At 41.7% G+C, this 25083-nt stretch overlaps 1 protein-coding gene across 1 annotated transcript; it reads left to right on the forward strand.

The window, feature by feature from the left end:
• The first annotated feature begins 20156 nt into the window (after positions 1–20156).
• Positions 20157–24715, forward strand: LOC147866338 (uncharacterized). The gene is made up of 14 exons (XM_087316737.1): positions 20157–20252; positions 20408–20530; positions 21076–21140; positions 21240–21314; positions 21407–21491; positions 22505–22575; positions 22711–22812; positions 22903–22992; positions 23094–23168; positions 23245–23277; positions 23355–23435; positions 23506–23562; positions 23912–24054; positions 24353–24715. The coding sequence occupies exons 2-14, from the start codon at positions 20476–20478 to the stop codon at positions 24369–24371; spliced, it is 951 nt and encodes a 316-aa protein (XP_087172863.1). The 5' UTR covers positions 20157–20252; positions 20408–20475; the 3' UTR covers positions 24372–24715.
• Positions 24716–25083: the final 368 nt, after the last annotated feature.

Here is a 25083-nt window from a genome sequence, read left to right on the forward strand (position 1 = left end):
GGAGCCGTTTGGTTGGACAACCCTAGATCCGTACAGCCCATTAGTGGTTCCTGTTGGAGACAAAGTCGTCAGTGCGGAAGATCAAGGAGCATTCGAGTGCTGCTGAATACCTGCGTATGACTGTTTCTATGTCGTTGCACTGAGAGAGAGTGAGAGAGAGAGAGAGGGACACAAAAGAGTTTCTTATTTCATAAAGTAATAATACAACATCCAACCTTACAAAAAGGTTACAAGGTCACTATATATAGTGACCGACTTAGGGCAACTACCCTTTATGCTAATTACATAAATGGCCAAAACGGGATAGTGTGAATACGTCCATTATACACATGTATTCGACACTCCCCCGTAATGGGCGTATACATGGGTTATCTAAGATTACAGGTATAGACTTAGGTTCTCGGACATATCAGCTTTGTTCGAGTCGGCAGGGTCCGAAGGCAGAAGACCGAACTGGTCGGGTCGGAACAGTTGAAGCCGATCATTAAGGAACTGATGTCGGTTGTCGGAAACCATCCTGCGCTGTGTCCGGCTCTAACCGGACTGGTTTGTCGTTACGCCCATCTGATGCCGAAGAGACCGAAAGCGGTCTGCCGAAAGACACTTGGTCATTCCATCTGCGACATTGTCGGTTGTGGATATTTTCTCTAGACCGATTTTCCCTGAAATGACGCAGTCCCGAACGAAGTGATATCGAACGTCGATATGTTTGGAGGCGTTGTGGTGAACCGGATTTTTCGACAGGGCAACAGCACCTTGACTGTCGCTGTAGACAACTGGAGCTGAGTCATGGTCGACTTGTCGAAACGTGTGCGCCAGCCGACCGAGCCACAAAGCTTCTTTTGCTGCGTCGGACGCAGCTACATATTCTGCTTCGGTTGTTGAGGTCGCTGTGCACTCCTGAAGTTTCGACTTCCACGAGATTGCTCCATTGCCGAATTTGAAGCAGTATCCGGTTGTTGATTTTCGACTGTCTATACAGCCGGCGAAATCCGAGTCGGTGTAACCGACTACGCCTGAGGTTCGGTTCGGACCGAAAAGAATGCCATGGTCTTTTGTGCCAACCAGATATCTGAACACATGCTTGACTACGTTCCAATGCGATCGGCCAGGATTGTGCATAAATCTGCTAACGACTCCTACGGCATGAGAGATATCAGGCCGTGTCGCGACCATCAGGTACATAAGGGAGCCGACTGCCGGTGCATACGGTACCGACTTCATATCTTCCCCCTCCGGACCGGATGCCGGGCAGTCTCGCTGAGAGAGCCGAAGATTCATGGGGAGCGGGGTTGAAGCAGATTTGGCTGATTGCATGTTGAAGCGTTCCAAGACACGTCCGATGTAGTCGGTCTGAGACAAAAAAAGGTGTCGTTTATCGCGATGCCGACTAATCTTCATGCCGAGTATGTGTCGTGCCGGACCGAGGTCCTTCATGGCAAACTTCAACCGCAGTTGCCGAACGAGATCGGCAAGTTCGCCCGCGTGGCGTCCAGAAATTAGCATGTCGTCCACGTAAATGATGAGGAAGATGGGTGATCCATCTTGAGCTGTGTTGGTAAAGAGACAATGGTCCTCATCGCTTTTTGAGAAGCCGATCGATTGGATGAAGTCGTCGAACTTCTTGTACCATTGTCGCGGTGCCTGTTTGAGGCCGTATAGACTCTTCCTGAGTCGGCAGACTAGATGTTCTTGGCCAGGTGCCACGAAGCCTTTTGGCTGCTCCATATAAATTTCCTCCTCGAGATCACCATGGAGGAAGGCTGTTTTGACATCTAGCTGAATCAGCTCCAAGTTGTCGGCTGCCACTACGCCGAGCAGAAAACGAAGGGTTGTCATTTTCACCACTGGTGAGAAAATCTCGTCGAAGTCGACGCCATATTCTTGTCGGAAGCCCTTCGCAACTAATCTGGCCTTGTACTTTGGGGTGGTCGAATCAGACGTCTCTTTTAGTCGATAAACCCACTTGCAAGGAAGAGCACGTCGGTTCCTAGGTAATTCGACCAGATCCCAAGTCTTGTTTGCCCGAATGGAGTGCATTTCCGACTCCATCGCCAGATGCCAGGTGGCGGAATCGACAGATGTCGATGCTTCTTCGTAAGACGTCGGTTCGCCGGCGTCGGTGAAGAAAATTCCAGGAGAATACCTCTCCGGAGGTTGCGACAGTCTCTCGGATCGTCGAGGTATGATTGGACTGGTCGCATCGGGTATCGTGGTCGGATGGTCCGAAAGCGAGTTGTTCTGCTGTGCCGAGTCGGAGTTGTCCGAGTCGGTAGAGTAAGGTTCAGCTACCCGTGAAGCTGACCGTGTGTTGAGAGCGGGGCCTTCTTGAAGGGTCGGCACATCGGAAAATGTTACCCTTCGGACTTCGATTGGTTTTTCGACGGATGGGTTCATAGCCGACTCGTTGAACACAACGTCCGAACTTCGAACGATTTGCCTGCGTTCGGGGTCCCAGAGTCGGTATCCCATTTCGCCGTCGGATCCATATCCAAGGAAAATGCATTTCCTGGACCGAGGTGCAAGTTTTCGGCGATCATCTTTCGGAATGAGGGCGTACGCCTCGCATCCGAAGATCCTCAGCTTGTCGTAATTCGGCTTACTGCCGATCCATAGTTCCTGAGGAATTTGAAGTCCTAGAGGTCTACTTGGCGACATATTGATTATGTGTACTGCCGTGAGTAGAGCCTCTGCCCAGAAGCCATCCGACAGTTCGGAGTGTTGGAGCATGGAAACTGTCCGTTCTTGGATTGTCCGATTCATTCGTTCTGCAATCCCGTTTTGCTCCGGACTGTGTGGTGCCGTAAGTTCACGTCGGATGCCGCGTTGTCGGCAGAATTTGACGAATTCTTCGGATTTAAACTCTCCCCCGTTGTCGGTTCGAAAGCATTTCAGCTTTCGGTCGGTTTGATTTTCCACCATAGCGAGCCAATCGGTGAAGATCGAGAAGACACGATCTTTGGTGCGAATTGGATAAGCCCACACCTTTCGAGTCGAATCGTCAATAAAACTGACGAAGTAAGAGGCACCGCCAAGAGACTGATGCGGCATTGGGCCACAGACGTCCGAGTGGACCAAATCGAGAGGTCTCGTTTCTCTTGGTGCTGATGTCGGGTGTGATGCGGCTGCTTGTTTGCCATACTGGCAATGCTCGCAGAATTGATGGTCGGAGAAGGAGAGTTTCGGGATGTATCCGGCTCTAGATAGGTGCGTGATGCCGGCCTTGCTGAGGTGTCCTAATCTTCTGTGCCATAGTGATGACACAGGAATATCCACCAAAAACAGGTTACCCTCTCTGAGCGTAACATGTAACGGATACAGGGAGTGTATCTTGGGTCCTCTAGCAAGCAGGAGGTTCCCCCTGTGGAGTGTCCACCCTCCCGAAGAAAAACCGGCACGAATGCCGTCTTCATCTAGTTGTCCGACTGAGATCAATGGCCTTGAGAGCTCGGGTACGTGTCGGACATTGTGGAGTACAAGTGTAGAGCCACCTGCAAGGTTGAGCTCTACTGTGCCGATTCCGATGATGTCACAGTGTTGCGAGTTACCGACTCGAACTGAGTCGGAGTGACGGATCGTATATTGCCGAAATTGGGATCGATGAGGAGTCACGTGAAATGACGCGCCCGAATCCAAGAGCCATGTGCTCGATTCTTCAGTCGTGAGCAGAACTTCTGATCCGACTGGATTTTCGATTGATAGGATATTTGGGTCGTCTGGTAGCACATCAGCCGAGAAGCTGACGTAATTGATCTCCTCATGCCGGCCACTCTTCTTGTTGTTCTTGTTCTTGAGTGCGCGGCAGTCGGCTTTGATGTGTCCGGGTTTCTTGCAGTAGTTGCAGATTCGGTTATCCCGTGACTGGCTCCGTCTTCGCTGATTGTTCGGCGGCCGTGAGGAATCTCTTCCTCGTATGTTCGATCGGTCTGTCGAACCTTGTACTACGTAAGCGTCGTCTGTTGAGTCTTTGGCGAAAGACTTTCTCCGAGCTGCTTCGGTCAGGATTGCGCTCGTGACTTCGGAGTATTTAACAGCCGTGGTTGACGCGTTGCACACGGTTGTGACGAAAGTTTCCCATGATGAGGGAAGGCTGCTCATGAGTATCATTGCTCTGAGTTCATCCTCGATTGCCGTCCCCTGTGACGAGATTTGGGAGCTTATGCTTTCGTACTCATTGAGGTGTGCTTGAACCGAATCAGATTCTTTCATCCGCAAGTTGTAGAGGCGCCGGATCAGAAACATCTTCGTTGCGGCGACCTTCTTTTCGTAAGTGTCCGACAGTGTTTTCCATAGTTCGAATGCTGTCGTACACGATTGCACCGTAAAGTATACCGATTCCGATAGGTGCATCCGAATCGTGGCGCGGACAATTCTGTCCAGCTTCTGCCACTCAATTGGTTTGTATCCTTCTGGAGGTTCTTCATTTTCGATGGGATCGATTTGCCCCTTGACTATGAGATAGTCCTGCATTTGCTCCTTCCAGAAGTTGAAGTTCGATCCATCGAACTTTCGTAGACTCATTTCTGACGAGCCGGATGTTGATGCCATCAAATTTGGTTTCGGTTGACGAAGCTCGGTTCGGAGTTGACTACGAGCCTTGTTGGAGTGCAGCCGGTTGGCTCACCCGATATTGCTCTAGTCGGATTTGAACCCGAGTCGGTTCGGCTTCGGAACTTGCTCGAATTGACTCCGGTAGCTTGAGGGGCAGAACCAACTGGTCTTCCCGAATGTTGCCGAGTCGGAGTGAGCCCGGTTCGCTTCGGATATATATGCCGAATACCGATTATTGAAACCGATTATCTGGACCGATTCTGCTTCGGTTGACTGCAGCAACGAGAGAGACGGATCCAACTGATCCTCTCGAATGTCGATCAGCCGGATGAAGCGCGAATTGGGGTTGTTGTCTTGAGACCGATCTGCACCGAGTGGTTACAACGAGCAGCGAGCAGCGTTTAATGACCTTTTCGGATGCCGTTTAACCGAATGGAGCACGATCGTGTCAATGATGCACAAGGGGATTTCACCTCGAGCGGTTACGATCACAAGGAACAGAGTACAACCTGATGGCTTACTCCAAGCAAGAGGATCTAACGCGATGAGGTGCAAACCTCGTTTTTGTTCTTCTTCTCTCTTTCTTCGAATGACGCAGGAAACCGAATGTTGTGCAGGCTGAGACGATGGCCGACAGCGGATTGAGGGACCGAATGCTGTGCAAGCTCTGATACCAGATGTTGGAGACAAAGTCGTCAGTGCGGAAGATCAAGGAGCATTCGAGTGCTGCTGAATACCTGCGTATGACTGTTTCTATGTCGTTGCACTGAGAGAGAGTGAGAGAGAGAGAGAGGGACACAAAAGAGTTTCTTATTTCATAAAGTAATAATACAACATCCAACCTTACAAAAAGGTTACAAGGTCACTATATATAGTGACCGACTTAGGGCAACTACCCTTTATGCTAATTACATAAATGGCCAAAACGGGATAGTGTGAATACGTCCATTATACACATGTATTCGACAGTTCCATTCCCTCCAAGAAAGTTAGCAATGTGTTCCTAGCCCAAGTCATGGTTAGTACTAAAAGTACTCCCCTAGTACACGTCCTAGCACTTCTAGATTCCAGAGCTAATTCCTGTTTCATGGATCGAAATTTTGCCCAAGCTTCTCAGATATCCTTAAGAAAACTTCATTGCCCCACATCTGTAGTAGTCATTGATGGTCGTCCCATTGCTTCCAGGAATATTGTAGAAGAGTCAGAACCCATTCAAGTTGTCCTAGGTAGTTTTGTGTGTGTAGTATCATTTAATATAATTAGTAGTCCAGAGCATCCCATTGTCTTGGGATTACCTTGGTTTGAATTACATAATCCAGACATACATTGGAGAACAAGAGAAGTCCAACATCAACAACCCCAAGAATCTACTCATCGAGTTTCGACCATTTCACTACATCAATTACGCGAAGAAGGACTCAAGGAGGCAATGTTCCTATTTGCAATATCAGTACATCCTTCCAGCACTATTAAGGAGGAATCCTTAGTGCAACTCCCGGCGAAATATCATCCTTATGCCGATGTATTTGACAAGCTAAAAGCCGGTACTCTTCCTCATCATCATCCCTATGATTGTCCCATCGATTTACAACCAGGAGCAGAGCCACCATGGGGACCAATTTACAACTTGTCACCCACTGAGTTAGAAGTCCTTCGAGCCTACATAGAGGAGAACTTGGCAAGCGGGTTTATTCGTCATTCAAAATCTTCGGCCGGTGCACCCATCTTCTTTGTCAAGAAGAAAGATGGCTCACTTCGTCTCGTCGTTGATTACCGCGACTTGAATAAAGTCACCATCAGGAATAGGTATGCACTTCCTCTTATATCAAGTCTTTTAGAGCGAGTTAATGGTGCCAAGTTTTTTACAAAAATCGATCTACGAGGAGCATATAACCTCGTGTGGATCCGACCAGGAGATGAATGGAAGACCGCCTTTCGCATGCGGTATGGGCACTTCGAATATACTGTTGTGTCGTTCGGTATAACCAATGCACCCGCAGTCTTCCAACACATGGCAAATGATATATTCAGAGACCTCTTGGATATCTGTTTGATAATCTATCTGGATGATCTATTGATTTATTCAAAGACCCAGGAAGAGCACGATCCTCATGTACCATTAGTACTAAAACAAGTCCGTGAGAATGATCTTTATACCAAGCTAGAAAAATGTAGCTTCGACTGCAAGCAAGTGGAATTTCTAGGCTACGTCATCTCCTCAAAGGGCATCTCCATGGATCCAGCTAAAGTCCAAACTGTGTTAGAGTGGCAAACTCCACGGTTGATATGAGATGTACAATGTTTTCTAGGTTTTGCTAACTTTTACCGCAAGTTTATACAGGATTACTCGAAGATTATTTTACCTCTCACACAACTTACGAAGAAGGGACAAGCATTTCTTTGGTCCAATGAAGCGGACATGGCTTTTCGGCATCTTAAGAAAGCCTTTACATCAACTCCTATTCTAGCTCATGTGGATACAAAAAAACCATTCATCATGGAGGCCGACGCATCAGATTTCGCCCTCGGTAGCATCATTTCTCAACAAGGAGATAAAGAAGAGTTACATCCTGTGGCTTTTCATTCGCGCAAATTCGATGCCGCGGAAATCAATTACGAAATACATGACGAGGAGTTATTAGCCATTGTGGATTCCTTTGTGCAATGGCGGCATTTCTTAGAGGGCTCTCCACATCAGGTCATCGTCTTTAGTGATCACAAAAATCTTGCTTATTTCCAAAACGCTCGGGTTCTAAATCGACGGCAAGCTCGGTGGGCTCAATTCCTCATGCGTTTCGACTTCAAAATCACATATCGACGGGGGAAGCGGCAAGGAAAAGCAGATGCACTATCACGGCATTCATATCTTGCACCTTGTCCTGGTGATCCAACGTTTGATAATCAAAAGCAAGTATTCTTGGGACCAACACGATTGCACACAACGCGGATTTTTCACACCCCAATGGATTCCCGGATTACTGATGCCATACGTGCGAACTTGAAGACAAACTGTTTTGCTCAAGACATTCTGGCACACATTGATACCTCTCAGGCATCCAGTTCCCAATCTCAACAACCAGGTATGGACTATCGACAATTCAAATATCATGATGGTTTGTTATTCTTTAAAAAGTTTGTATATGTCCCCGATTGCTCCTGTCGCCTTCAAATCTTCCAAAATTGTCACAACACCCATACAACGGGACATTTTGGTAGTACTAAGATATTGGATCTCGTTCAACGATCTTTTTGGTGGGCCCATATGCAACGTTTTGTCGACGACTACGTTCAGACTTGTGATGCTTGCTACTGAGCAAAGATGCCCCGACACCATCCATATGGTTTGTTAGAACCCTTACCGATTCCAAGTAAGCCGTGGCAGTCTATTTGTCTTGATTTTATCACAGATTTGCCGGTCTCGAAGGGGTTCGATGCTATCTAAATGTCGTCGATCGATATACTAAGATGGCACATTTTGTGCCGTGTACTAAGGCCATCACTAGCGAGGAAACCGTCGCCCTTGTCATGCGTGAGGTATTTCGGCATCATGGCCTCCCAAACAGTATCATCAGTGACCAAGGACCTCAATTCGTCTCCAAATTTTGGCAAATGCTCAAGGTCTCTTGCAACCTCTCCTCCGGCTACCATCCCCAGACCGATGGGCAAGCAGAACGAACAAACCAAACGCTGGAACAATATCTCCGGTGTTTTCTAAGTTATCAACAAGACGATTGGGCCGAAATTCTCCACTTTGCGGAGTTTGCATATAATAATGTTGTTCACTCCTCGACTCGGGTCTCCCCATTTTACGCTTATACCGGTTCTCATCCTCGCTGGTCGATGATCGACACCCCGGAGCTACCTACCAATCCTCGTGCCGAGGATCATTTGGAGAGGTTAAGATCCAGATGGATCTCTCTACTCATCTTCGTCATGCTCAACACACACAGAAGACTTATGCGGATCATCATCGGCTTTCCTCCTCGTTTGCCATCGGAGATCGAGTATGGCTCTTACGTCGTCACATCAAGACTACTCGATTGTGCAACAAGTTGGATTATCGACGACTCGGTCCTTTCCGTATTACTAGTAAGGTTAATGATGTCACGTTCCGCCTTGATCTCCCTCTACATCTTCAGATACATCCGTTTTTCCATAGCTCTCTTCTTGAACCTTATAAAGCAAACACTATTCCCGATCGTGCTACACCACCGCCGCCCTCGCTTCAGTTGGAAGCCGGCCCGGAGTATGAAGTTGCTGTCGTCCTCGATTCCAAACTTGTTCGCAATAAACTTTATTATTTGATCGATTGGCTCGGCTATAGTCCGAGCGAACGTACTTGGGAACCTGTAGAGCATGTCACCAATGCTCAGGATCTTCTTGTTGTGTTCCACTGAAAGTATCCGGACAAACCCGGTCCGCAATTAGCGCCGACTCGTTCTACTCGTCGTCGCAAGGGGGAGATAGTGTCATGATATGGCAAGACTCGAACCCATGACCTTATGTTATATGGGTCGAGCTCTTGACGATTATACCATCTATTGTAATACGTAGGATATTATTTTCATTTAAATTTTATTATAGGAAATTAATGTATAATCCAGATTTCTCTGGAACATTCTATAAGCTTCAGGATTACTCCTGAGAACACTATAAAAGAAGGCATTAGGCATTATGTTAAACCAAATTGGTTCAACACCAATCTTAAGCCTCATAGCCATCTTGTACTTACTCTTCCTATAATATATCATCTGTTATCATCATCTCTCTCTCTCGTCCTCACTATCTCTCTCTCTCTCTCTCTCTCTCTCTCTCTCTCTCTCTCTCTCTCTCTCTTCTCTTCTCTTTCCTCCCTCTCAGGAGTCTTACGCAGTCCCATCCTCTTAGTACTAATAGTACTTCCCTTCTCTAGTACTAATTCTCTCTCTATTTTAGTACTATCCCTGACAGACGGAAGCACACGAAGCCGACAAAAGCCAAAGCGGATGTCGGACGTCTCACACTTGAGGTTGAGGGGGCGTGTTGAGAGATCAAGCTCAACTTAGTTTAGTTAGTTAGTCAACAATGTAACTTCATAGTTACCTAGATAGAATCTAGTTAGAAGTGTTGACTATAACGACTTAAATAGGACCTTGTACTTAAGTAGGCTATTCTAGATCCTCCACTCCCAAGGTCATTTAATATAGGACTTACATGGTTGTACCTATATTCTCCTCACACATGTGCACCCTTGCACATGAGATCTATATATACCTCATTGATGGTATTTTTGTATTTGATGATGATGTTTTATAATATACACTCTAGTTTACTCATCCCCCATCTTGTGTTGTTCGTAAGTGTATCTCTCCTCTCTCTCTTCCTCTCACACACATACACACACATATCACATAATCTTCCGCACTTATCAACTAATCACATAATTAGGTACTAATTAACTCTTAATTACTCACATAATTCTTAACATCCTTAAAAAGACTGACAAGTACTTCAATGCTCATACGAGCGACTAACACTAACTCCCAAAAATACGCCTACGTACTAGCCTAGATTCGTAGCCCTCTAACGGCCTACCGATTACAATACGATTCGGACTACGATCTGGACTACGATCCGGCTCTGGCTTATTCAGTCAATCCGTCATGCCAAATTCAAACATCTTCAACACATAATGTCTTTGGCTTATCAATATGCTGTCAAGGGTTCAGATCACTTCGATCCCGAGGATGTAATGAAGGTCCCACAAATCCTTCATTTCAAAGGTTGCCAATAGTTGAGACTTCACGCGGCCAATTTCTTCAAGGTCAATGCCAGCGATGACCATGTCATCCACATATAACAATATGCACACCAACCCTCTTTGAACTTGTCGGATGAACAAGGAGGAGTCCAACTTTAACGGCTGAAACCCCATCTGACGTAAGCCCTGTGTGATCTTTGATCTCCAAGCTCAAGGGGCTTGCTTCAGTCCGTAAAGGGACTACTTCAATCGACAGACTGCTAACTTGTACATCGCCGATTGAAATCCGAGGGTTTGAACCATGTAAACCCGTTCTTCAAGGTATGCTTGCAAGAACACATTCTTCACATCCATTTGTTGTAGATGTTGTTGCAGTAACGACTAGCACCACACGCACCGTCGTCATATTCACTACTGATGCAAAGGCCTCATCATAGTTGATGTCTTTTGGTTGTGCATAGCCCTTGGCCACCATGCCTTGTACCTATTGACACTACCATCAGGGTTGTATTTTACCTTATACACCCACTTGCATCCGATCGGCTTGATTCCTTTCAAGGGGTCAATCAGGTCCCAAGTCTCATTTTCGACCATTGCTTTCATTTCTTCCTCCATTGTTGATTGTCAGTTGGCATCTTGTGATGCCTCTACATAGCTCACCGACTCGCGGACTTTAGCCACCTAACCATGTATGGATAATGGTGCACCATGTACTCGTTGTACCTATATTAGATCGCGGGGTTCTTGTGGCAAGTTGATCGACATAATTTCTCATTAGCCAATTTTAAGGCCCTCATGGTCAAATCCGACCCCAATTCTCGAGGTCCGCCAACGATCATAGCTTCGTCAGACTTAGTCTAATCTGACATGCTTTCTTCTGTGCTGTGCTCTAGCATCTTCTTCTTCCCTTTTTTGTCAGCCGTCTCTTCAACTTCATTCGCGGGGATTGCACGACCGAGTCATCACTACTCACCGGCTCTTCAATTGGCTGGCCGTTTTGGCTTAGATATTCCATCGACCCATTCAACCATAATGAAATCAGACTCTCATCTGGAGTGCCGATTTCTTTTTCCATGATCATGCCAACATCATTGGCCTCATCCTCATAATTCAGCACGGAGTGTGTAGGTAGGGGTCAGATTGGTCAAGGGTTGGTACCACGAAGCCGTTTCGTCGAAAACAACATCACGACTGACTCGAATATGTTTGGTTCGAGATTATATCATTTATAACCCTTTTGTTTGTCCTAGTAGCTAACAAGAATGAATTTCTTGGATTTTGGGTCCAACTTCCTCCGCTTTTACTTTGGCACATGTACATTTGTTACGTTGCCAAACACCCTCAAATGTACCATATTCGGCTTCTTCCCGAAGTAAAGCTTGTGTGGCGACACTCCTCCATTTGCAGAAGTCAGATTTGTTAGGAAATAGGTTCCTCCAGATCGGAAAAGCAAGAGCCGAATCGGCCTAAAACCGATTTTCGGGTAATAGCCGAAACGATTGAATCCGGAAAAGGCCATATTTGTAAATAGGCTTTGTTGTGCCAATTTGGGCCAGAATTGTAAATAGCCCTAAAGTTGTATTAGTATAAATACAACTAGGGCAAATCATTATGTGGTGTAGATGAACATATAGTTGTTTGTCGTTGCCTCTATAACTAAGAGAGAGAGAGAGAGAGAGAGAGAGAGAGAGAGAGAGTGTGTGTGTGTGTCTCCTCTATAACCATTGGTCTGACAAAAGAAGAACTCAAGGTCGTTGCCTTGTTGTTTTTTATTGTATACCTTACTCATCTAGTGATTTCTTGGAGTTGGCAGACTCCCATGGTTTTTCCCTTTATCAAGGTGCACCCAAGTATTTATACAAGAATGTGGAAATATGCATGTAAGCTAGGAAACATCTAGAGAGTGCATGGAAACTTCTAGAGAATGCATCTTCAAAGTTCTAGTGATTAACCTACAATGTAATAAGTTGAATATTATACAATACAATAATGCATAGATGGATGTAGCTCAACTGGTAAGGTTGCCCAATAAGACCAAGAGGTCATGGGTGATGTCTTTGGCGAATGGGTCTGACATGGTTATGACTTCTGGGTATTGGTGCTTGCAGCGAAGATCTTCTTCAAGTTCCCCCAAGCTTCCTTTGACGACTTCGCATCCTTGATGTAGCTTATCATCTAATCACTCACACGGGATGCAACGCAATACAAGACTCAACTTGTTGCTTGCTCCCAAGCTGGGAAGTCTCTAGTGTCTGCTCAAGAGCTATACCCATTGCACCTTCCATGTAGCTCCAATAGTCATATGCCCAAGCAGATATTGATGTATCTTGTATGCCCAAGATTCATAATTGCTCCTGTTGAGCTTTTCTGTTGGTAATGACCTACCCATTCCTTTGTTCATGTTCTTGTCAATCTTTGTATGGAAATCAAAAGCTTGTCTGTGCTGAAACATTGTCATGGAGGATTCCAGCAAAAGGGAGAAAAGCTTGTTGACCACGTGTGAACGAGGGTGTGCACGAATGCACATAGAAAGGAGTCTTTGTATAAACAAATGTACATTAATATCGAGGAATAATAAGTACAGGACAAAGGGATTTGAATAGGTACTTTAATGGCCCACAAAAGAGGGGAATGAAGTGTGTGATGGGAGGAAATAAAGGGGGGGGGGGGGGGAATCGTTGATGTAACGGCCTCTCCTTGGGCTATAAAAGGAGGGGATGGAGACTCAGAGAGGGATCCATTGTTTTGGAGGAGAAAGTGTTGTAAGTCTGAGGAGTCTATTGTTTTTCTTGTTCTGTGTTGATTCCGTTAGCTAGGGTGAGGCCTCTACTTGCGTAGGAAGCCCATGCGCTCTCTACCAAAGGTTCACTATTCTTTGTGTTTTGTTGAGCTCGAAGCTCTGTTCCGCGGTGGCTCTCCATTTATTGTATTCTTTTTGTTAATATACTATTGATTTGTTGTATCTGGGTGCTCTTCCTGTGTTCTCTGCTCCTGTTCTCTCTGTGTTGTGTCCGGTTTTGATTCTTGCATGTTGTTTCCGAGGAGGCGTCGATTCCCTCCTCCTTCGTTTTGCGCTTACTCTTCGTGTTGAGAGCCCATGTACACGTGCACACGGATATCCGCGACATCTTTAGTGAACCCGACGTGAAAGGGTGGCAGAGGAGTTTCAGGATGAGAGGAAGTGAGCTCGTTGAGGCGATGGCAGTAGTTGTCGACCGCCTACTAAATGCTCGGGAGAGCTCTGCTGGTCTCGACAATGCCATAGAGAACATAGTCGGATAAACCATATGGAAACCCTTAAATTACATGTAAACTTGTATATGGTTTTTTTTTCAAAAGAAAGTATACTTCCATTAGTATTTAGAAAAGTCATAACAACATACAAAAATTTCCCCAAAACATCTTTATAAGATGCTAGTTGAAAAAACAAAAGTTTTGATGAAAAGTTTTGACTGCAACATAGAGTAAAGTAAACAATCAATCTGAAAATTGTTCTATAAAAAGCTTCCACAAAGGTCTACCAAACGAGGTAAAATGCAATCTATACCCTTTTGTTATGCAATCAAGAACCTTCAATCTCCATAACATGTTGCAGGCTATAAATAGCCATCTTCTTTCACCCGTTCCGGGTGATCAAGAGTCCTCAAGGGATGTTCCATTCAAGATCCCAATACCCTCTGTTTTTCTTTTTGTTTGATACCTCGAGAAGATTGTCAAAGCCTCCATATTGAATGCAAACTATATGTCCCCCTGGTTTAAAGATTGTGGCTTGCATACTTCCATTGTCCAGTGTTATAAGCGTGTGAAGCCTTTGTCTTTTTTAACCCACATAATTGTTTGATAAGTTGGCATTGTCCATAAACATTCTGTATTAACACAAGTAGTTAATCTAAAGTTTTCCTCACCCACTCTCTATAGTATGCTTCGATGGCACCACCATCTTCACTCATCCTCATAACAAGAAAAATGCTTCATACAGTCCACTTTAGCCATCTCGGCGATTAGCATGTTGCAGCATCTTGCCAAAGTCCACTAAAATCCTGCATAATCAACAAAACTCAGTATAAAAATTTCCTCACCCACTCATGCTATTCAACTTCGACCCCACCACCACCTTCACTCATCTTTATCTCATAAAAATTCTTCCTTCAGTCCACATCAGCCAACTCGTCGACTATCATCTTGCCAATGTCCACGCAAAACCTATATTAACAACACAAAAATAGTTTACAAGTTTCCTCACCCACTCATCATAATTAGCTTCGACCCCCCCACCGTCTTCACTCATCCTTATCACAGAAAAAACTGCTTCATTCAATCCCATCCAACATCTCACCTATTAACCGATTACCATCAAGGTCCTGTCAAACAAACAACAACAAAACGGGACACATGCTTCAATTCTTACCGCCATCATCAATCATCAACATGAAATTAAAACATGCCCCCACATCAAACCTTGCTTCAACCCATACCACCACCATTCTCACATCTCTAAAAACTAGACAAATTGCTTCAATACCACATCACCTATCTCAATTTATACCATTTTGAACCTGTTGTGATACTCCTCCTAATCTCTTCATTTTGCACATCAACAATGTGCTTCATTTCTACGTCACCCATCTATTCGTTCAGCTCCTAAAACCTGTATAAACAATAATAGCATAAATGTATTGTGTGTATCCCCTCCTAAACATGCCCTTCAATCCCCCGTCAACACCATCATTCATCCTTACCAACTATAAAAACTTCCATGACTCCACATATAAAATATAAAGTTTCCTCATCCCCTCATATATTTGCTTCAACCCCCACACCCTCGCCACTCATCCTCTCGTCATTAATAAGTTGTATAAGACAATAACTACATGACAACAACTAGAAGATTATCGTGTTTGTTGCACTCCCTAGTATGAAACCTAAACTCTTCTTCACTCCATCCCATGACACCAAATTCCATCAAGCATCATCCATGACAACCATCTCGCCTTCTTGCTAATTGGCACCAAATTTTGTCTTGACATGTCCTTGATTTCCTTCCATCAAGCATCCTGCCATATAGACCACAAACAAATTAATGTAAAAAAAATCCCTCACCAACTCATGATAACATGCTTCATTAACCCCCACACCATCTAAACCGGCACCAAATTTTGGCTTGCCATGTCCTTGATTTTCATCAACATCAATTATCCTGACAAAAAGATAAACGGTCATCTATATTATATCATGGTATTTGTACTAAAGATGGTGCCGGTGGTGGGAATAACCACCGAGGTGATACATAGTTCCACTTGACATATGCGGCTTCCTTCAACATAATAGGTATAGACGACCAAACTTTACGAATTCTCATTCTTTTCTTATTAGTTGTATGTCCAGAACCCTTATAACTATCATATTCACCTTTAACTGTATGTACCAACAAGTTCCAAAAGGACTTAACTTGATCCACGATGTGAGTGTTTTCATCATTGTATAGCTTAGAGCACCTAGCTTTCCAAAGAATCCATAAAGCCAAAGAGGAGACAATTTGCCAGACATAACTTCCGGAGAAAAACTTGATTACCTGCAAGGAGGTTGAATCATAGTCTACCTGCAAACTTGTGACACGTAATGACAAAGAAGAATAATGTTGATGATAGAAAGTCATTTGTTGATCTAACCTTCCCCATAAAACTGCACCCCACGTAAAAATCCCTTACCTATACTTCCGACCTAGTAGCCTAAGAATTCTAAACCAAAACTTTTTTGCGACAACACATTCCCAAAATACATGATGTAGTGACTCACTTGCATAACCACACATAACGCATGACTGATCAGTTATAGATCCCCTCATCAAATCACCTACTAGCAACGCATAATGAATCATCAACCAACGAAAATGAAATATCTTGTTCATACATTTAATTGACCAAAAGTGTTCCCAAAACATCATCATATGAGAAGATGATACATTACCTTCGTCCCAATACATTTTTCCCGCAGGTATTGACTCAATCTGACTCAACATAAAGTTTCTCCCGAACGCCACTGAATATGTGAAGAATGGTAGGACCTTAGTGGAACTATTAGGCATGGACAATTTCCAACCATAATCCACAGGATCCCACTGCAGATCCACAAGTGGTCTAGCGTGTACAACCCAAATATGAGATCCATAGTTAGTAATTAAGGGACTAGGGTCAATAACTAATTTTTTATCCAATCTAGCAATTACTCGCATTGGTAATTGCTTTGCAGTAGACATGATTGGAGACTCGACGTCTACTAATATCAACCTACCATTATCCAACACTTCATAGAAGTGCATACTGCCATTTTGATTGTATAAACGAGCACCTATAAGTATATTAAGTGACGAAAACATACCGTACCACCTTTGGAACTGAACAAGTTGCAAACTTGTATATGGTTTAATATTCTATAGTTTAGCATATAATACATTCACAATATTCCAGTCTTTAGTATATTCTAGAAATATTCTATGGTATATTCTAGACGAGTATTTTCTAGCGATATTTCTCACGTATATTCTAGAGACATTCAATCTCAGAACTTGTATAAATATGTGCGTTCACCTAAATTACAATCAAGGTGAACAACACTAGTTACAGAGTCTTTCAATTAATCAACTCATCCATTTTATTACCTTCTAGTTTCTTGTGCATATTATCTATTTGTGACACATCACCATTAGATATTCAACTTCCTTCCTTTCCTTAGTGATGTGTCAAAACTAGGTGGAATACTTCTTCCGTTGATGAGATAACTTGACAACCCATGTTCGTTATCTAGGTATGGTTGTTCCTCATCAAACACCACATTGTGGCTTGTCAATATCTTTCTTGCCTCTCAATCATAGAGTCAATAGGCCTTTGACTCTTCACTATATACAAGAGAAATATAGTTCCTGCTTTTAGCATCCAACTTCTTCTTGTTGATGTCCAAAACGCGTGTGTAGCATATACACCCGCCAGTCTTTAAGTGTAGAATTGAAGGTTTCTTGCTTGAATACCCTTCTTTGTGGTGTTTTTGCTTGAAGTGCCTTCGTGTAGCTCCGATTGAGGATGTAATATATCACCTAGTACCCACAATAGATTGAGATGGAGAATTCTTAGTATTAGAATGTTGTGAATATATGAACATGGCATTAAGCACCAACTCATTGCCATCTACACCTCACAACAAAAGGAATTTGTCGAACATCGAAAATGAATTGTTGTCGAGATGGCTCAGTGTTTGTTGAAAGCATAAGTGTTGGCCAACCCATTTTGGGCCGAAGTAGTGCATATGATAGTGGGTTGGCACTTAATGTGACATGCTCATGGCAATACTTACAAAATTCTATTGATAAAAATTATTTATCTTGATTTGTTGTGGGGTGTAGGAAACACTGAGTTGGCACTTAATGTCATATTTTGAACCTCCTTGAACAACTTTCTTGATTCGTACTCAACAGACTTATGTCATATTTTGAAGTTGGTAAATGCTTCGACCTTCTCCCAAAGAAGCTAAACTCACATTTTTCTACTAATTTTGTCAACTATTAGCATATGTTAGAGAGATCCACCCATCTTAGGAGTCACATGTTTTTCTGAAGCAGTCGACATGTATCAACTCTAGAGGAAATTTTTTCAATCTTGATTCTCTTTTGGAATTGTCGTTGTTTGATGCTTGTCCATCATACCAACATCACACACATTACACATGCACTTTGGACATTGACTTTCAATTACATGCATACACTCACATGTATAACTATGTGGACATTCACCTAAAACCAAGTAACCACACATATACATGAAACATGAGGGCATATGTTCCAATCTTGCACACTCCCTTATTACTATATGAGCACTCACATTTAAATTTTGATATCATACAAATCTACATATTTTAGTGCACATGTCTTCAAGTGAAGTTACATTACTTGTTGAAAGGATTCTCTCACACAACGAGAGCACGCCTAAGCACTAGTAAAGAAGGGAAGGGTTGATCATGTGTCATAACAAAACTCATATTTGACAAAGTCGCCTTTCCTTATTCAAGCCTTGGTGGTTCCCCTCATTTTCACATGCATGTATGTAAATTGTGGTATCTTTGGTGAACTCAATGTGAAAAGGTGGTAGGGGAAGATGGCAATACAAAATGAAGATTTTGCATCAATGATGAAGGGGATAATGGTACACTTGACAAAAGAAAGGGAAGATATGAAGACTGGCAATGCGTCATTGAAAGGTTGGCTGAGACTTTCAACAAATTTGAAGGTGAGGATATCTCCAATTTTTTCAATACAAACAATAATGAGATGTTTCAAGAAGATGCAATCAATTAAGCAAACATAAGTGCCTCACTGGTGTTGGTTGTGGCATTGCACAAATGAATCTAAATCTTCAACAAGCCCATACTTCTTGGGGTCCAATTGAACAAGCATTACTAAAAGAATTTAATGATGATGAGTTCATGGGAACAAGTTGTTATGAGTTAAATTAGTGAGCATCATCAAGAGAGGGTGAAAATAGTGTCATGATGGCACTTTGAGAGTTTGAGTGTCAGTTTGCTTGATCATCAAAACGGGATCAAAGATTGGTGGGGGTGAACAAGTTGATGATGTTTTGTCAATGGAGATAAAAGAATGAAGCTAGGAACTCTACTAGAAGATGGTGATGGGCCAGTGGTTTGATTAAGGATCGGGAAGAAGTAAGATGAATATGTCATCAAGTTGAGAGGGTAAAACAGGGGAAATTGACTCCCACTATATGTGGAACCAAGAGCATACGACTCACTCATTGAGGCTACTAAAGCATATCGAATTACCAAGGGAAAAAAGAATAAAACCATAACATAAAAACGATAACAACTAAAGAACATGTTTGTCAATGGCTCACACAAATGAAATGAGTTGCTGAAGCAAGAACACCTCAATGCTCGATATTGAAGATTACATTAAGAATGCATACGAGAGCTTAAAGAGGAAACTGGATATTGAAGAGAAGGAAATATCAAAGCTAGAGCTAAAGTCGAAAAAAAAAAGATGGTGCACACCTCCTTGACAAAAACGGCCAATGACAAGGTTCGCAAGAATTGGGAAATGAAGGAGGCCCATGTACAACATGAAGAGAAGACCAAGGGAGATGTTATGGTACAAACCACCTTGCCGTCATATGAATACAAATTGGCCAAGGAGAAGGGCAAAAGAAAAGAAAGAGGATGAAAACAAGGTCACTAGGAACGGTTTGAACAATTTAGGAAAGAACAAGAGGAAGTTTGGAGGCGGTCGGTCCGGACGATGCAACACCGAGCAAACCCCGAAGCTTCACTTTGTCCCAAATACACTACTAAATGTGGGTATATGTCAATGTCAATGAGGAGTTTGAGGGTGGTTTGGACAATGCGATGACGAGCATCTCCAAAGCTTCGCACTCTAGGTGAAGAAGGGAATTGAGAAGGTTGGGCACGTGCATATTCAGTAGACATGTAAGGAGATCACTAACCAACCAAGATCCCCGCATCCGGCCCATAATACTAATACTAATACTAATACTAATACTAATACTAATACTAATACTAAATGGTAATGTTAATGCTAATGCCAATGCTAATAAAGCAATACTAATAAAGAATTGGATCGAGAAGGTTGGGCACATGCATATTCAGTAGATATGTAAGGAGATCACTAACCAACCAAGATCCCCACGTCCGGCCCATAATACCAATACTAATACTAATACTAATACTAATACTAATACTAATACTAATACTAATACTAATACTAAATGGTAATGCTAATTAAGCAATAATAATTAATAATCAATAATAAGTATTTGTTTCTTTGTACATATTTGCTTTTTCTCTGGGGCAAAGGGTTTCTTCTCTGTCTCTGTTTCTGTCTCGCAACATAACAAACAACAGTGTCGATTTTCCATCGCTATCGCTTCTCCCTAATGTCCAGGTTTGATCAAACAACCATGTCTGTTCCCCCCCCCCCCCCCCCCCCCCCCCATCTTTTCCCTTCTTTCCATTCTCTGCTTTCCTTGACCCTAAATTCAGTTGTTCTTTTGTCTTGATATCATCCTTTCCTTCTTCTTCTTCTTCTTCTTCTTCTAGGTCTCTGTCTTCGTTATGCAGAATTCTATCTTAACGGAGCACTCCTTCTTTCCTTCCTTCGTTTGGAGATGGCACTGAATGCTGCTCTCGGAGCTTCAAAGATTCTTATCATCCTCGGTGCTAGTGAGTTTTAACACTCTTTTAGACCGAAGTTTTGTTCTTAACCCCTTACGTCAGTTCTTTCTTTCGTTGCATTTTTAAACTATCAGTATATTTTCCATGATTCTTTTACCCTAATTTTAGTTTACTTTTTTGTTGCGTTTTTTAACTGTTACGATGTTTTCCTGATTTTCTTTTATCTTTTCTCATACATTAGTGTTTAGCCTTCAGTTGGCATTAGACCTTAGATTTTTCTTGGCCTTAGGTCTTGGGTTTTGTTTAGCATTAGGTTTTAACTACTGCAGGATGTCAGGGTTTAAGTTTCATCAGACATTAAGGATCAAGTTTTGTTTAATGTTTGTTTCATTCAAGATTTAAGTTTGATGTAATTGAAGGTTTTGTCACACATTAGCTGTGATCAAGGTTTTATTTTTTGTATGACATTAGGGTTTAAGTTTCGACAGACATTAGGGTTAAACCTTTGTTTGATCCAAGCTTTTTTTAGACATTGTTGTTTTGCTTTGGTCATTAGGTTCTAACTTTTTTTGTTAAAATGTCAAATGTCTCAGGTGTGGCAGGATCCATTCTTGTGCAGAATGGAAGTATTTCTGATTTTGTAAATGACACATACAAGGTTTGTATTTTTCCAGAAACATATAACTTAAACCACTGAAAATCCAACAACCTAGATGGACATAATCTTTTAACCATAATTTGTGGCTATAATCTCCAGGTTCTAGTGAAACATCTAAAAAATGACACTCAATCTAGCAAGCAGAGCTCCACTGATCCTAGTCTTATAGCACAGGTATACATGGGCTTATACAGTTCAAAATGATGGATTTGATAGATTTCTTTGTGCTCTTACTGTTATGTGCTTTTTTGAAATTTGGTATACAGCTGAACAAACTGAGACAAGAGTTAAGTCATTTGGCTTCTGAAAAAGCTTCAATAACAGTTGTATCAGGAAATTCAAGATCTAGTGGTGAGCTAATAGCTTGGAACATCTCTTTTATGTTGTTGAAAATCAAGGTTTTTAGGTTTTTATTCAGACTTTACAACAGTGAACATAATGATTTGAATTTTGGAAATAATATTCCTAGACTCAGATTCTTTGAGATCCATTTAAAAGTTGCTTACGTCTTGAAATTCCCTCCCATTGAATGATTTGAATTTTGGAAATAATATTCCTAGACTCAGATTCTTTGAGATCCATTTAAAAGTTGCTTATGTCTTGAAATTCCCTCCCATTGATGATAATATACAAAAACAGTTTTTTAATTAGCTATATCAAATTAGTTGAGTGATCTACTTGAATACTAGCATTCCTTTATCATCAATGCTTTCTGAAGGATTTCGTATTCTTCTGTCTTGGTTGAAATTATTTATAGTGTGAACCAGAGTAGAAACCACTATTCCAGTGAACACTTCAATGGAGCTCTATATAGGACAAACTTTTTTAATCACCGCAGCATGGCCACATATGCAGAAAATGCAAAAGTAGAAAATCCACATTAGTAACATTAACTATAGACGATGAAACTTTACATTTCAGAACTGAAGTCAAAACCAGCTTATCTTACCAGTCGATGGGACATTCTCAAATCAAAGCTGAAAACCTGAACATAAAAATAGGAGAAAACCCTGATTGTTGTTGTTCCTGAGAAATATTTTATGGATTTGTTTGGATAAGTGGTGTGGATGTATAACCTTTGTTCCTCCACATAATTCATCAATAGTCTATGCTGTTTAGATCAATTGTCTTTATGAAGAGCTTTATGAAGAGCTTGGAATACCAGTGACACACTTTGATTGTTTAATTAACTTCAGCACATATCGAGAAACTGTTAAAAGTTACCTCGTTGAAACTGTTTTGTATGATTAGATTAGTAAGAAAATTTGATGCAATTTTTGTGGTATGGAGTCTATTAAGGGATATTGACAGTGAGGGTTGTCTACTCTGACAAAGATTTTATGGTTTTTTTTCTTCGACCAAAGGGGTGTTCTTTTCAGTGGGCGTACCAGCTGTACTTATTGGTGTCACTGGTTATGGCTATATGCGATGGCAGGTATTATTGATATTATAAAGTTAAACGTGTTTAAATTCTTGTTGAAATGATTTGAGTAAATGGTAGTTGTTTTATTTATTTATGTTGATGCTTCCAAGGATTCTAATTTCCAACCCAATGGGAAAATTTGGTCAGGGTTTCTCTCTATCAGATTTAATGTATGTGACAAAACGGGGCATGTCGGATGCTATTACGAATGTTTCACAGCATCTTGAACATGTTACAACCGCACTATCAGTAAGTATCAGGAGGTGAAAGCAGCCTATGTATTTAGGCTTATAGTTTTTTAAAGTTTTTTCTTTGGATACATGAAATGTCTCTTTTCAGGCAACAAAAAGACATTTGAACACCAGAATAGACAAGCTCTCCAGTAGCTTAGATGAGAATCTGGAAGCTCAAGGAGAATTGAAAAATGAGGTGCCTTTTCGAATCTGAATAGAAATGCTCCGTTTCTAGTATGTTGATTGTTGTTTCTATGATGTAGTAATTAATAGCTTGATCTTCTCTTTTATATCAAGGTTGGCAATTTATCTGGAGATGTAGCAAGATACAGTATCGAGATTGAGAGTGTTCAAAGGATTGTTCAAGCTTTGGTACACAATTATCCTAAGTATCTTTTCAATTGAGAATCTATTTGAGCATTGTTTTCACCTTTAATGTATTATACAGGGTATGAAGATTGAGAGCATTGAGAGCAAACAGGTAGGTTTGTATGATTGCTATATTTTAAAACATGTCTTATACTGCATGATAATGATGTTGACTTGAATCATTGTCAGGATATTGCCAATACTGGTGTTGTGTATTTATGCAATTTTGTAGAGGGGATGCAGACACCTCAACGACCTCAACCTATACAGGTTCTGTATGTATATGTCGTCAGCTGTGATTCTCAAGTAAAAAATTTGAACAATGTCTTTCTCCTCACAGGCTAGCATTCCTAGACCTCGGCTAGAGCATACTCCAGCTTTTGGTTCGGGTTTGAAGGTAAATCTCACTGAACTCCAGGAAAATGGAAAAATGAGAAAATTTGGAATAGGAAAATGAGAAAAAGGGAAAACAACAAAACAAAAAAATGAAGATGATGAGAAATATGGAAAAAATGAATGAGACATGAAAATGAAAAATATAAGAGCAAAATGAAGATGCAAAGAACAGAAAATGAAAACATGATAAGATAATAAAAAAATGCAAAAAGATATTGCAATCATTGCTGGCACTTGATTCTCTACCATTACACATACTGAATTTGAAAAGCAGGCTATTCCGGTTTGTAAAATAAAGGGTATGCATGTATGAATTTTGTTTTTTCATTGGATACATGTTGTAATTTTAGGATCTGCAATCCATATCTTATGTGCTTCAACCTCCCGAAATGAACACCGACACAGTCATTCAAGGGCACGATGAGCGTCGTGGAACTCCAAGTCCACGTTTGCAAAGGAACTTAAGCTCCCCTTTCTCAGTAGGTCTTACAAGGTGTGTGCACGGTCCCTTAATTTGTGGCCTTTTTGTTTAGTGTAAGGCACCAACATATTACCCTGAACTTGTTGGATACTTTTATGATTTACCCTTACAAGTTTTCAGAAGTTAACTGGATAATTACCCAAAAGTGGGATATGTTTGTATTGGAGGGTGTCCTTGGTTATTTTTGAAAATTCTGTAATAGGTTTTTCTGGCACATACCCAGGAATGGGAGGGGTACTTTGGCGTTTTGATTTCTTATATCTTTTATTTGGATTGATTCAAAATAACAAAACCTCTTTGATCTGTGCAGGGCTTCTTTGAAAAAATGATGATAAATTAACCGCCGGTTTTGTAGCAATAGGATGAATGGTGGGAGATGAAGCTCTACTTTATATATCGAGTGTCGATGTAATGTGAGGTGTAAACTACATATCCTTACATTGGGATAAATTCTCCATCTGGTAATTCGGTTGCAACATGTGAATAGTACACTCTGAAAAATTCCAGAACAGAAATAGCCCAATGAATGAACAATAACATCTCTTGGAGTTGATTCATATGCAGAGGATATTTTTTCTGAAGTTTTTGTATTAAGATTACAATGATTACAAACAACTCCTAGAGGAAGTGAGATAAATGTTTTAACACAGATTATATATAAGATAATTTATATAAGTCCTTCCCGTTAAGATAATTTGGATTCAAGAGAATTTAACTTTTGTCTCACACAATCAGATTCCTTTCCAAAAAAGGCTAGTGAATTCTATTTAGAGGTATACGACTTCAGTTTTCTATGTTGATTTTAAAACTTCAATAAAATCTTAATTGTAACTTGCCTGACTTGTTCTTTTGTTTGAAATATGAAGCTTAGGTTGTTGATTATAATCCTGGCTCCAATGTGAAAAATGCAAATTATGAGGCTTTGCATATCTTTACTATCATTTACTTGCGGTAACTCTAGTATTATTCATACAACATTGTTCATAAGTGATAAATGTTTTTGCATATATGTACCCTTTTAAATTGTTCCAGTCTCCTCTT

This window comes from Azolla caroliniana, unplaced genomic scaffold (assembly GCF_043228905.1).
Source record: "Azolla caroliniana isolate FFs.n. ecotype wild unplaced genomic scaffold, voAzoCaro1.0.p SCAF_3, whole genome shotgun sequence".
Lineage (NCBI taxonomy): Eukaryota > Viridiplantae > Streptophyta > Polypodiopsida > Salviniales > Salviniaceae > Azolla > Azolla caroliniana.